Here is a 13548-nt window from a genome sequence, read left to right on the forward strand (position 1 = left end):
TGGTCTCCGGCTAAGCGCGCAGTACTACTCCGTGTTCCCGTTTTTCGAGGGAAGGCTTCGAGCATCGTTCTGCCCGCTCTTTCGCTCGGTCTCGAGCGAGCGCGCGCGCATTCGACTCGACTCGGCTAGACTTCCACTCGCACTCACATATCGTCGCTTCGAAATAGACGGTCGACCGCGAAAGACAGAGAGAGACAGAGAGAGAGAGAGAGAAGGGGAGGGGACGCGTAGAAAGAGAGAGAAAGAGAACGAACGAACGAGTAAGAGAGGAGAAACAGGCGAGCGAGCGCGTACACAGCCATCGAGCGCGGTGATTCGTACGGAGGCGAACGTGCGATAGAGCGTAACCGAGGCCGTTTCTCGCGAAGAAAAAAGACGGTACGCGAGACGAGGCGAGGCGAGGCGAGGCGAGGCAAGGCGAGGCAACTCGACTCGAGGCGACCGTGCATCGCACTGTCCTCGTCGTGTTCTCTCGTGATCGCTGCGAGCTCGGTGTCGTCGATGAAACCATCGGCGGAACTTTGCCGACGTTCGAGCGTAGAATCTTTCCGCCGTAGAGGAGACCGCCGAGAATCGACGAGAACACAGGGAACGGTTACATGGAATCAATCGGTACAAGAACGTGTTCTGGCAGAAACGGGAAGGACCGTCGGAGACGTTCGTGAGTAAATAGAGCGAGAAAGGGGCGAGAGAGCAAGCAGCGCACGTACCCCGCTGCGGAACGTGAACTGTACGCGCGCGTACAGTCTCGCCGCGGCCGATCGAAGCACGCGAGAGAGCACAACCGTGTGTATTCCGAGAGAGTTGGTTCGGTAGATCGTCGGTGCATACGTGCGACGATCGACGAGCGACGAGCGACGTGCAACGTGCGTGTACGAGGGCCGAGCGGTGGGGGAAGACCGTCTTTGCTTCGCGGACATCCGGCGGGGAATCCGCACGCATTCGCATTCGTACGAGTCTCTCTCGTCGCGGACACCGCGAGAAAAAAGGAGAGGAAGGATCTGGCGCCGAGGGAAACACGGCGCTCTCGAGTTCGAGAGAGCGAGAGAAAGAGAGATAGACGGGAGAGCGAAAGGAGGTTCCGAGCGAGTGTTCCCGGCTCCCGTATCTTGCGCGTTCTCCTTTCCGACGAGCCTTGCGAGAGCTCGAACGGCAAACCACTCTCGTCCTACGATAATAGAAAATCGTCGTCGCCGTTATTTCCTTATCCTCGTAACGTCAATTCCAGCGCGTGTGGATCCGCACGCGCAACCGTTGAAATTTTCGGCAGAAATAATAAGGGTGGTGAAAAAGAGGTGGAAGGACGTGGCGAAGGTGGGACAGAGACGGAACGAGAAAGAGAACGATCGCGTCAGCGAGGGGTAACCCTCAGCGAGTAGGGTAGAGCGAGAGGGTGAGGAAGAGGGGGGAGAAATAGAGGGAGGGAGAAAGACATACACGCCGAGCGGTGCTGCTCCCTATTGGCGACGTCGAGTCGCGCTCCCCACCCGGGACAGTCGAACGAGGTCCGAAGGCGAGTTCTCGTTCTCGGCGTGTAACTACGGTGATTTTCCCTTACGAGAGTGTACGCACGAGACCTCGTAGCCGAACCAGCGCACCTCGCACCGCGTAAACATTGCCACGGTGTGTTCGATACACCGCGTTCGATTACAACCGGTAAATATCGTTTCGGTGACGTAGTCCTTGGAACCGCGAAGAATACCCCTACGTGGAAATCGAAAAAACGGCGAAAGGAAGAAAGACACGGAACGGAACGACCGTCGAGCCGTCAGCTAGACAGAGAGAAATACAGTGTGCCAGTGTGCGGTCTACTCGTCGCGTCCCGTCGATTCTCTTTGATCCGTGCACGCGTCCAGAGACGTTCCTTGTGTGCGCACCGATCGTGAACGCGTCCCACGCGTGTGTCGCGTATCACCGCCGCCGGTGAAACCGAGAGAATTCGAACGAGGCAGAGGGTAAAATAGGATTTCTCGCGTGGTCGGTCCTCTCCCGAGGCACGCGCGGAGAGGGGTGCACACGTCGGTCCGCGAGAGAGGGAGAGCGCGCACCGACGACGGCGAGCGAGGACAGCACACACCACCGGAACAGAGGCGAACGGCGAGAGCCGAGAGCCGGAGAGAACGAGAGAACGAGCGAATGTGAGAACGTGAGAACGTGAGAAGAAGAGAAGGAGAGACGATCGCGTGGAGAGAGGAGAGGAGAGGAGAGGAAAGGAAAGAAACCGTGTCCCCGAGTCCGAGATACGCCGCTTCGACGAAGATAGAAGAGCCGCGAGCTAGAGAGACGGAGACGCGTATAACGTGCGGAGGCGCTACTGCTGCGCCCCAACGGCCGTTCCGAGAAGCTCAGTTATCACAATGGCTTCCGTGAAAGACACAGCGACTTTCTTCGCGGAGGGTACCGCGAATCAGTTCGAACACGTCCTCAAGCTTTACCCGCAGGCGCTCAGGCTGAAGGCGGATCGCAAGACGAAAAAACCCGAGGAGCTGATCAAGCTAGACAACTGGTAAGTCGTTGGAAAAGCCTCCGTTCTATACTGTGGACACATTACGCCCGACACTCGGGCCCTCCTTTTCAACGAGGGGCTTCCACCACGGGCACCACACGGGACAATGAACCCGTGCCGTGGCGCGCCAGTTGCCACCGCGTACCACCGCATGCCCGTCTACCTCGCGTATGCGTGTGCGTACGCGTACTGCTACTGCTACTGCTACCGCTCTACGCGTATGTACATGCAAACGTGTATGTATGGCTCTGTCCCGTGGCTGCCTACCTCCCTGCGCTTGGTTGTGCCCGTGGCCTATGCTCCTCTCCCTCCCTCTCTTCTTCTTTCTCTTTCTTCCACCACCCCTCTTCCTTCTCTCTCTCTCTCTCTCTCTCTCTCTCTCTCTCTCTCTCTCTCTCTCTCTCTCTCTCTCTCTCTCTCTCTCGAAGTATACCTGTGTAATCGTACCGTTCCGTTCCGTGCTGTTCCGTGTACCCGTATGGTCCCCTCGCGAGACCAGCCACGATTTCAGATAGCATATTTACCCTTTCTCGATCGCTGCCGCGATCGGCGACGATCGCGAGACTGCGATCTCTTCGAATCGCTTCGAGAGATATATATGCTCTTAGCCGCTCTTCGTTTCTCGACGATCCGTCACGTGTCGTCTACTCTCGACTCGACCTCCCACCCCTCCCCCGACTATTGTTCCCTTTCATGTTTTCGCGATCTCGACAGGTTTTCCCAAACTCGTTGGCCGAGCCGATCCCATCGACTTGCCCGTAATAATTTTCTGCCAGCTCATCGAGGAAGTCCCGACGTTGCCGTTACGCGGTTCGCACCTCTCGATTCCTCGATTCCCGTCACCGTACATTTTACCCCTCGAGACAGAGTGGTTCCAGAGTATCGGCATGCTCCAACACAGAGCCGAAATAGTACCAAGTTTTCGGCGGATTTTTCGAACGGTTTAGGTCGATAGCTGAGCAGATTCGGCCGCGTCGGTCGCGCTGGCAACGATGCCAGTGAAAGAGGCGACTCGCCGGCGTCGCTTTCACGGCGACGCTTGACGCTCGACGCTCGTCTACTCGGCTCCCTCGGACACACCATCGACGAAAACCTTTCTCCACTTTTGTTTTCGCGATCCCTCTTTTTTCGGAACGCGACCCGATTCACCCCCGTCGCACAGTGGGCCGTTTCTTTCAGATAGGTCCAGCAACTTGCAACTGTAACCAATTTTTTGTTTTATGAAGTCATCTCGTAATGAATAGACGAGAGTTGTTCAACGAGTCGAGGGAGGAGTAGTTTTATAAAGTTTTGTACAATAGTTTTATACTTGAGTTTCTCACTCTAGCAAATAAGTAATAGCAGAATTAGATCCTACGAGTCCAAAACCCTCTGAAACCGTCCCGTTTGTAATGAATAATGTATATAATTAACAGAGACATGTGAATTTTGTCCAGATTTTTTGCGATTCTGGCCCACTTCGCGTCGACCCTGTTTCTCGCGAAAATAAATAACCCGCTGGCTCGCGAGCTTCTGGACAAAGGAACCCGCCCGGAGATCTCTCCCAGCGTTCTTTCGCTCCATTTCCAATTTCGAGCGATCGTTCGTACCGACGAGAACGAAAGTGTTCTCTCGACGGTTTCGATCGACCCATCACGGTGGTTCGGCTCCTATCGTTATCGCAGCAGATAGCGCGCGATATTCGCACACGAACTCTGAAATGTACGCCAGTCGATAAACGTCTTTAGAAATCGCGAAGCCGGCTACGATACACCGTCGGAAAGCGTGCCGGAATTTCTGCCGAGCTTAATCCCTGCAGGCGCGTAAATCTCGCGCTCGGCGAGCCCGAGCCCGTGGTTAGAAGGTTCGCCGGGTCGCGGACCGGTAAGTAGAAAATTTACTGACAAGGGAGGCTCCTCAACTTCGATTCTAACGATATTTTATACGATACCACCATGCAGTTCCTCGATGATAAAATATTGGCCGGGGTCACTCGACAGTTTCATACCTATACCCTTTCGCAGTTTCAACCTGTGATTGCGATATTCACCAGTTTTATTCGTGTGTAGCTTCTAACAACGTTGAAACACACCGAAAGCGATCTTTTTACCATTTCTTGAAATTCTTTTCACTCGTCAACTAGCAATGCATTTAGCTTTTTCGAGAAGCTCCAATTTCAGTTATTCTATTGTAAACGTTGTTTGATCAATTATACGAGTATCTGTGAAGAATCTGAGAACTCGTGTATGCGATATCCGGCGCAAACGCGGCAAAATCAAAGTGGGGCAGTTGAGGTTACTCCCTTTGTTAGGGGAATAGGATTTGCCTGGCCCTGGACGGAATCCGAGTTCGATAAAGTTTGAGATTCGAGGCTGAATTCGTACCTGAAACGCGGGGATGGTTTTCGCGATGAGACGAGACGAGACGAGACGCCACGGCTTGCCAGCTTCAATTCCTCTGGCGTCACGTCGCCTCGCGTCGCGCCGCACCGCGTCGCACCGTGTCTGCCTCAATTAATTAAAGGCAGATTCGAGTCTCGTCGAATACCGCGTCGAGGCTTTTTAGTCTTTCTTCCTCGACGACGAGCCGGAATCGGGCAATGATAATGGCATCTATTCCCCTGCCAATCGCGTTTCACCGTTCGATTGTACGTTCGCTTCCACGAGCCCGGGCATCATCCCTCACGGAGCCTAGAAATTCATCGCGTCTTGTATTCAAATTTTCTCACGCTGAAAATTACAATGATCTTCCCAACAACGAGGGTTTTCTACTCTTGGAAAAATCTCGGCGTTCGTTCCGAATCGATTTACATATTTAGCGTGTCTTTATATTTTACCTTCATCGCGCGCGAGAGAGAGAGAGAAAGAGAGAGCTAGCGTGAAACTAGTTCTTGCAAATTACAAGCAGAAAAATCCCTACGATTCGCGTACTTGCGAAAAGAAATATAAATCTAGCTTAACCCTTTGCACTCTGGTGGCAAGTCTTTGGCGTCGTTAACAACAAAATAGTTCAAAGCGATAAATTGCTAAAAAGCGTGGTACGAATACATTCACTTTATCTCATGTACAAAACATTTTCTGGAACGAGATTTCTAAGATCGATGAAATTCCCAAGCTCTGAAGTTAAAAGATGTTCGAGACGTTAAAAATTGAAGCGTTTGGCGCTCGAGAGATACCGCGGTTTCGTTATTCTCCTCGTGCACCATTCTCGCGACCAGCAACTTTTTTAGTTTTTCACTCTTTCCTCCGTCTATTGATGCTGTAACGTCTGGTTGTGCAACGCGCTACGTGTTTTACGTGGTTGACGATAGTCTTTCTTGCTTCGCTCGTAGTTTTTTTAGAGCGAGTAGGCTCGCCGTTGCGTTGGAAAAACGATTTCGGTTCCAACGTCGGGATTTGGTATCCTCTGCGCTGCCGTCCCGAAAACGATAAATCTTGGCGAGACCGAGTTCCGCTTCTGCGACCGAGCCGAATTCAAGGCTTCCTCGGCTCGCGAAAACAGGAAATCGTAAACCGCGACAACCGTCCGGCGTCCCGTGGATTTTGGAAAGCTGCACCCGTTTCGTACCGATAGACCGCGATTCTTCTCGACTAGTTGTCCGGCAGCTGTGCGCGAGGGAAAGTCATGGTTCTCTCGTTTCGTTCTATCGAAAAGCGGGCGGAAATTCGAGAAACGGGACGACAGCGGCGAGAGCACTCGAGCAATTCGCGAAGCAAGGAAAAAGCGAGTGACAAAGGAGCCCGGCGGAAAGCGCTGTGGAAAAAACAAGCCTCGTCGAGTTCCCGCGAGACACAATCCTCGCGTTGAAGCGCGGCGATTGTGTCAAGGTTGTTTTTGCGTTGCGTTGCGTTGCGTTGCGTTGCGTGTAGTGAAGTGGAGTGGTCTGTCACGAACGCAAGGCCTCAAAAGATTTCGCGGCTGCCTCGAAAGCGCGTCCGAACAACCAACTACCCGTCGTGTTGGACCACAGACGGATTTTCGTCCCTCGAAAGGGAACGATTGTCTTCCGGTTTTCTGCGAATCGCATCGATTCGCGTCTCACGGATTTCGTTTCGCCGAGACTGAGAGAAACGAGCATGGGCTTTTGGCTTCCAGGCAAATCGACTCCGAAACAGCTTTATTTTGCGAAGTTACGAGAGATCTATCGCGAGCTTATCTTCCCCCGAGCGGCGGCATCTTTATCGCAACGGGTAAAGCCACTCCGGAGTTTTGGCTTCCGGGAAAATCGACTGGCGCGAGTTTCGAGTTCCGCGAGAACCGGACGAATTTTAACCGCCTCGCGTATGATAACGAGCGTCGGGCTCGTTGCGAAGATTTCAAACGTAGACACACGACGAGTTGACATTTTCTTTCTCTGCTAACTACGGATCTCTATGCAAAATAAAAATTGTCTGCATCAATTTGTTAGAAACAAGAGCCAAGCAGACGCTTCCTTCTTTCTCTAATTACTTCGATAACCTAGAAGCAATACATTCATATTTTTAAATTCCTTTAATCTTTCTATTCCTTCAAATTGCACCTTCTCACTTTTGTCAGAAACGCATAAAAACCGCAGTTTACAAATTACCGACGACCTAAAAGTTCTAATCGTTCTGAAAATTGTGAAAAAACTGAGATTTCTTCTATTTGTAATCGTATGCAGCTTATAACGACTCTAATCCATCTGAATTCTCTAAGAAATTCGAGTCGTTTCGTGCAATTTTAACGCTTTCAGTGCCAATCCGCCAACTTCAAAAACTCCATAAAATCATAGTAGTTCATTGGATGAAATAAGCATTGAAAAAGTTAAGACGTTTAGGCCAACGACTTTTTCAACCTTCTTGCATTTTGCACACCCGAAGGAAATTTGTTGTACCCCGAATGCATCGGCGTAAAACCACATTTTCAAATCTGAACCAATAATTCTGTCTCGCGTTTTTGGGAGATGTGTTAAGGAAGTTAGTCTGTGATTTAGTGGCCACTTCACGAATGAAGTGAGTCACTGTAGGATATTTCCCCCCTGTTAGCTTAACAAAATTGTTCTCCTTTCTCTGGAAAAGATGACTGATCGAAAAATTTGTGTACGAATACCATTTTGCCCGGCTACCGGAGGATTATCGGCTTTTGAGCACGCAGTCCATTGATCGAAAAGGTCGCGGAACGCTATCTCTGGCTGGTAATTGTTTCGAGCGGCGTGCCTCGATAATCGTGTGCTGGCTGCGTACGAGTTAGCGTGGCCTCTTCCAAAGACAGGGTGAGAGAACGAGAGAATGCGAGAATGCGAGAATGCGAGAGCACGCACGCGACTGCTCGTCATTCAAGGGAACACGTGTCCAAGTGTCGCATTATTGTGAATGAAATACAAACTATCCGTAACTAAGTTTAGCTCTTCGGCCGTACAGCTGATCGGGGCGACCTCCGAAAACTCTTACCCACAATAAAACCACGCGCAGAGAGACAGAGAGGGTGAGGTGGGGGGGGGGGGCGTGTTTCTGTTTCTCTCTTCGTTCCCGTCCCGCGATTCCTCTCGTCGTCGTTCGTCTCGCTTCCGTGCACGGCTTGCAGAGCCCGTTGCTCTCCGGAGAAGAACAACGGCGATGCGAAAACTTGTCCCGTGTCGATGACCCGAATAATAGGGACAAAGAGAGGCCAGGGAAAAAAAGGAGGAGTAGGAAGCGTTACCTGAATCTCGGCCGTATTCCCTCTCGAACACGGGAAACCAGATTCTCGAAAAAAAGGGTGGACACCTAAACACGATCGCGCGCGTTCTTTTGCCCTGCGTCAGCGAGCTCCGGACCCCCGGCTCTTTAAATCCTCCCGAGTGATTCCTGATCGTTTCCGAGTACCGCCGGTGAATAATCGGTGACATCACCGTTCGGTGAAGCACGCGGTGCCAAGTCATTTCGAGAATCTCGCCGCGTCGATTCCCGATCTCCTTCCTCGTCCATTTCGAGAATTAGGACCCTATTCTTGCCGCACACGTGTGGCCGCGAGCACGATTCTCCTATACGGAGAATCCGGCCGTGAATTTACATTCTACGCTGCGAAATGAATCGAGCGATTAATTAAACTGTTTCGATGTTTGTTTCTGTTCGCAGGTATCAGAATGAGCTTCCAAAGAAGATCAAGTCGCGCGGCAAGGACGCGCATCTCATTCACGAAGAGCTGGTGCAAACGATGAAATGGAAGCAAACAGTGAGTACATATATGTATATATATATATGTATCAGGAGGTCCGTCGACCGTTTTCAGGAGGCAAGATCTCGAGATATCAGGTTGTTCACGATACGATGTCGCATCGTTCGATTGTTCGCAGCGTGGTAAATTCTACCCCCAGCTGAACTACTTGGTCAAAGTGAACACGCCACGCGCGGTTATGGCTGAGACGAAGAAGGCGTTCAAAAAGCTTCCGAACCTTGAACAGGCGATCACGGCTCTCTCGAATTTGAAAGGCGTGGGCACGACGATGGCGTCGGCCCTGTTGGCAGCGGCGTCGCCGGAGAATGCACCGTTCATGGCGGACGAATGCCTGATGGCGATACCGGAAATCGAGGGCATCGATTACACCACCAAGGAGTACCTCAACTTCGTCCAGCACATTCAAAACACCGTCGAGAGGCTGAACAAACAAAGTGAGTGTCCCCGTCGGTCGGACTTAACCCGTGCCCGGCGAACGCAGAATTTATCTTTACACATGGTCGTATGTTGTCGACTGTATGTACACACACGCACACACATTCGTCGGTTTTTACAGGATCCGTTTTATTTCGAAATTTACCGTAAAATCAAAACATACGCAAATCCTTGGTAGAGGATCGGTCTGCATGTTAATACTCGCACGGCCTGAAATCACAGTTGCGCTATCGACATTTTTCTATGGGTTTCAACAATAACATAATTTTTAGTATGTATTTCTCAAATGTCCTATGATACATCGTACACCATGCAGATTTACCATTCATTGGTCGGGGTTTCACCGATAACATTAAAAAACGTATCTGATAACGTATACATTTTCTCCTCTTTTTAGTTGAAACTTTTCTAATAGTTCCACGGAAAAGACACTAAATATTTTAAAACCATTTTTACATAAATAGTACTATAGAAATGTCTGAGAATAAACAGACCCGCTGATGGCCGTGCGAGTGTTAATTGATTTGTAAACCGAGTTGTCGGTGGTGTAGTGGTAGTCGCGATTGGATCGGAAATCAAAGGTAACCGAGGAGTAGAGTGTGTTGTACGTAATTGGGATCGAGGGCCTAGAGAGAGCAAGGTAACCGGGACACTTTGGGTCACAGAACAGCCAAGGCAGGGCAGTGCAGGGCAGGGCAGGGCATGGCAGGGCAGGGTAGGGCGGCATAGATAAATGTTGGGTATGAATTGCTCGGTTTCAGCGTCGAACGGGAAGACTTGGAGTCCGCACAGGGTGGAGCTGGCGCTGTGGACACACTATGTGGCGTCCGAGCTGAAGCCGGAGCTGCTCGACGGTATTCCAGGATCGACGGAGAACGGGAATTCCCATCCGCCGAGCAACGGCGAGGCAACGGAGCCATCGGACGACAGCAATCAGGAAGTGGCGGTGAACGGTAAAGAGCCAGGCAGTATTGATCCAGCGGCCATCGACGAGAACAGCACGACCACGTCGTTCACCGAGGACTCGATGGACAAACCGGCGACTCCGATCACGGTCGCGGTCGCCAGCGAAGACACGAACGATTCCCTCGCCACGAACGACAACGAGGACAGCAACAACACGCCGCGACCGACCGACAGCGAGGACACCGAGGACTCGCAAGACGCGCAGGAGCCGCCCACCAAGAAGAGCAAGAAGTGACCCACCGCCAGCCAAGGAGTCACCAATGCGAGCAACAACGTCAGCACCCTCGTGTCGGCCGCCAATCTAACGCTGATCGCAGCGAGGCGCTTCTAAAAACCGCCAGGGTCACCGATCAGGGTCAAGGATAGTAGACCTTGTAGCTACCATCGCACCATCACGATCGTTTCTCGATGATTCTCCTTCGCTCCATCTCTCTCTCTCTCTCTCTCTCTCTCTCTCTCTCTCTCTCTCTCTCTCTCTATCTATCTATCTATCTATCTATCTATCTATCTATCTATTTATCTATCTATCTATCTATCTTTTTTCTCTCATACATATATACACTCTCCTTTCCTTTTTTGTAGACCCTCGCACTTTGATTCTTCATCTATCTTCTACCACCACCTTCTGGTTCTCTCACACCATCGACGATTTTTCGAACGCCTATTTTTCCAATCGGTTCCACGTCTCCCAAAGCTGTCTCCGTTCATTTCCCCACCTGCCGTTTTATTTTTATATGATTCTCACGCTTTACGTTCGCCGTTTAGCCCTGTCTCTTTGTCGAACACACACACACTTCTTCTTGAGATTCATGTATAAAATAGAGCACTCTCGTGCACACGATGGATTGTTATACCTGCGAAAGGCACCTTGCCGGTTTTTAGATCGATCGCTGGAGAGGCCTCTCTCTCCTGATCGAAGGCAGAAAGAAAAGAGGTAAAGCTCTCGGACCAACGTCTTGAAGATGACGCGCGTGTTTTGCTTTTTCCGTAGCCGCCTCTGGTTCACATTTCGCTTTCTCTCGACGGTTCTCATCGACGGAGTATATACGACGTATATATCGGTTCCGCTTGTTCCACCGGTATTGGTGTGTATCGTTTGATCGCGAATCGACGGAGGAAAACACTAGAGGGGGAGAGAGAGAGAAAAGAGAGAGAGGGGGAGTGAGAGACCGCGGAGCTTTTCCTGCTTTTTCTGGTTTTCTGCCGCGGACATTATCCTCTGTTCTCGGTTCGTCCGAACGAGGCGATCTCGATGCTGCCTTTACCAGCGGATCCGTTTCCCTGCCTCAACCGTTAACACCGTCTGCCCCCCCCCCCCATTCATCTAGCCCTTTCTCAGCTTTCGCGTCGCACGATAGCGAGACCGACCGTAGCCTTTTATCGACGAGAACGATAGTATCATTCCTTTGTACCATGATTTGTACCGCACGTTCAAGGCTGCCGATGAATTACGAGCGCGACTCGAATAGGTCGAAAATACACGTTGACATGCTTTTTCGGGTATACACGTATATAGAGAAGCATATGTCTCGGCGAGCGTATGTGCGTTGCGCGTTGCTGGAATGCATGAATGTGCGTATGAGAGAGACAGATAGAGAAAGAGAGAGCAAACGTGTTTGTGTGTGTGTGTGTGTGTGTGTGTGTGTATGTGCGCGTGGAGATAGGGACGCGTTCTAAAGAGAAGAAAGCGGGAACCGTAAGAATAGGTGTTAGAAAATGAGAGATCGAGCAACTGATTCCGTGACCAGCAAAGAGAATTAAACGGGCGGTACACCGAATACACAATGATAATATTAATATTAATAATAATTATTATTATTATAATTATAATACAGAATCATTACCATAATTTATATACCTAAACGAATCTGCATGTCAGAGCGATGCATGAAGCAAACCAAATACCTTGTAAGTAAAAGAAACTTTAGAAGGAAATAAAAGTAACGCTTTTTTGAATCCACCAAGAACGAGTGACAGAGTGGCGGCAGAAACCTAGAAACTACAAAACGCATACACAGGCCATATACATACATCCACACACACACACATCCCCGCATAAAACAACACGTATAAAACAACAATATATATGTATACATTGAGATACACACACATTGAGATACGGAAGCACCTCGAACGTTTTAACACGAAACGCGACCACCAAAACACCGTTTGCCGCGTCGAGGTTTTCGTGTACAGGGATTTAACTAGTATTTTTGCAATTAATTCACGGTTATCGTCGATCGTCCGAGCGAGCACACGAAAGAGACGGACCGCTCGATCGACGAAACGGAATACCGACGACGATAATGATGTCTCGACGACAATCGAGATAACAAAGAGACATACCACGCGATCCGAAACGAGTACGCTATACGGGAGCTACTTACACAAAGAGACTGCGACCGATGACGAAACGCTGAGAGATAGACGTCAAGAGGGAGGAACGGAATGAATGTGAAAATGCGAGAGTGGATTTGCTTGCGTGTGTCCGAAACGTGGAAACTAGAGAACGCGAGAAAGAGGGAGAAAGAACGCGTGCGAAGAGAGAGAGAGAGAGAGAAAGAAAGAGCGAGAGATTACGGAAAATACAAGAGGAAAAGAAAGAAATCACTATAGCTTGATCGAAGAAGTTCATTCAAATTTTATAAATATACATATTATATAAATATAAATATATATAAATATATATTTGCAATTTAGAAAACTGCGCGGCCGAGGGGCTGCCCTTTAGTACCGACCCTATTATCATTTGATACGCGGCCGCGCTTCTTTCGCTGCACGAAAGGAAACGATAACGGAACCGAAGAGGTTTCAGAGGTTCCGGTGCATCGATTGTCGGTGTCGTCGCGTCCCCCTCTCCTTTAACACGGAAACGTGCCAGCAAAACAAAGATACGCGAAAAGGCAAGAGGAAGTCGAACGAGGAAAAAAGGGAAGAGTACCGGTAACGCGGCTCTAACGTCGATCAATCTATCCAATAATAAAAAAACAACAACAAAACTGTAGCGAACAGTTCTATTTATTTAGCGCCTAATTCATTCTGCATCGATCGTTTCGTTGGCAAGGGATGATGTAGAAAAATATATATAGATAAATTATTTATATATATATATATATGTATATATATATATATATATATATATATATATATATATATGTATATATATATATATATATATATATATATATATATATACATACACACACATATACATATACGCATATACATAGTCGCGTGCGAGTTCGCGGAAGGGTGTTGAGGATCCCACGTTTCCAGGATAACGACGACAGCGAGCACTACGATCACAATGATCGATGAACGGACAACATTTATTTTTGCGGGCGAAATGTCGAATAGAGAATAAAGTTAGCAATTTGCCCAAAAATCGATTGACGCGCGTCTGCGAGCCACCACGACGTGGGTGATTACGATTGCTATTATAATTACGATTATTATTATTATTATTATTATTATTATTGCTATTA

General features: G+C 49.5%; 1 protein-coding gene across 1 annotated transcript; it reads left to right on the forward strand.

Annotated features, from left to right (window-relative positions):
• The first annotated feature begins 235 nt into the window (after positions 1–235).
• Amun (protein amun) lies at positions 236–10627 on the forward strand. Its single transcript, XM_076784578.1, has 4 exons — positions 236–2506; positions 8563–8659; positions 8781–9096; positions 9859–10627. Exons 1-4 carry the CDS (start codon positions 2358–2360, stop codon positions 10296–10298), a joined length of 1002 nt encoding a protein of 333 aa, XP_076640693.1. The 5' UTR covers positions 236–2357; the 3' UTR covers positions 10299–10627.
• Positions 10628–13548: the final 2921 nt, after the last annotated feature.

The sequence above is a fragment of the Halictus rubicundus genome, chromosome 1 (genome assembly GCF_050948215.1).
Source record: "Halictus rubicundus isolate RS-2024b chromosome 1, iyHalRubi1_principal, whole genome shotgun sequence".
NCBI classification, from domain to species: domain Eukaryota; kingdom Metazoa; phylum Arthropoda; class Insecta; order Hymenoptera; family Halictidae; genus Halictus; species Halictus rubicundus.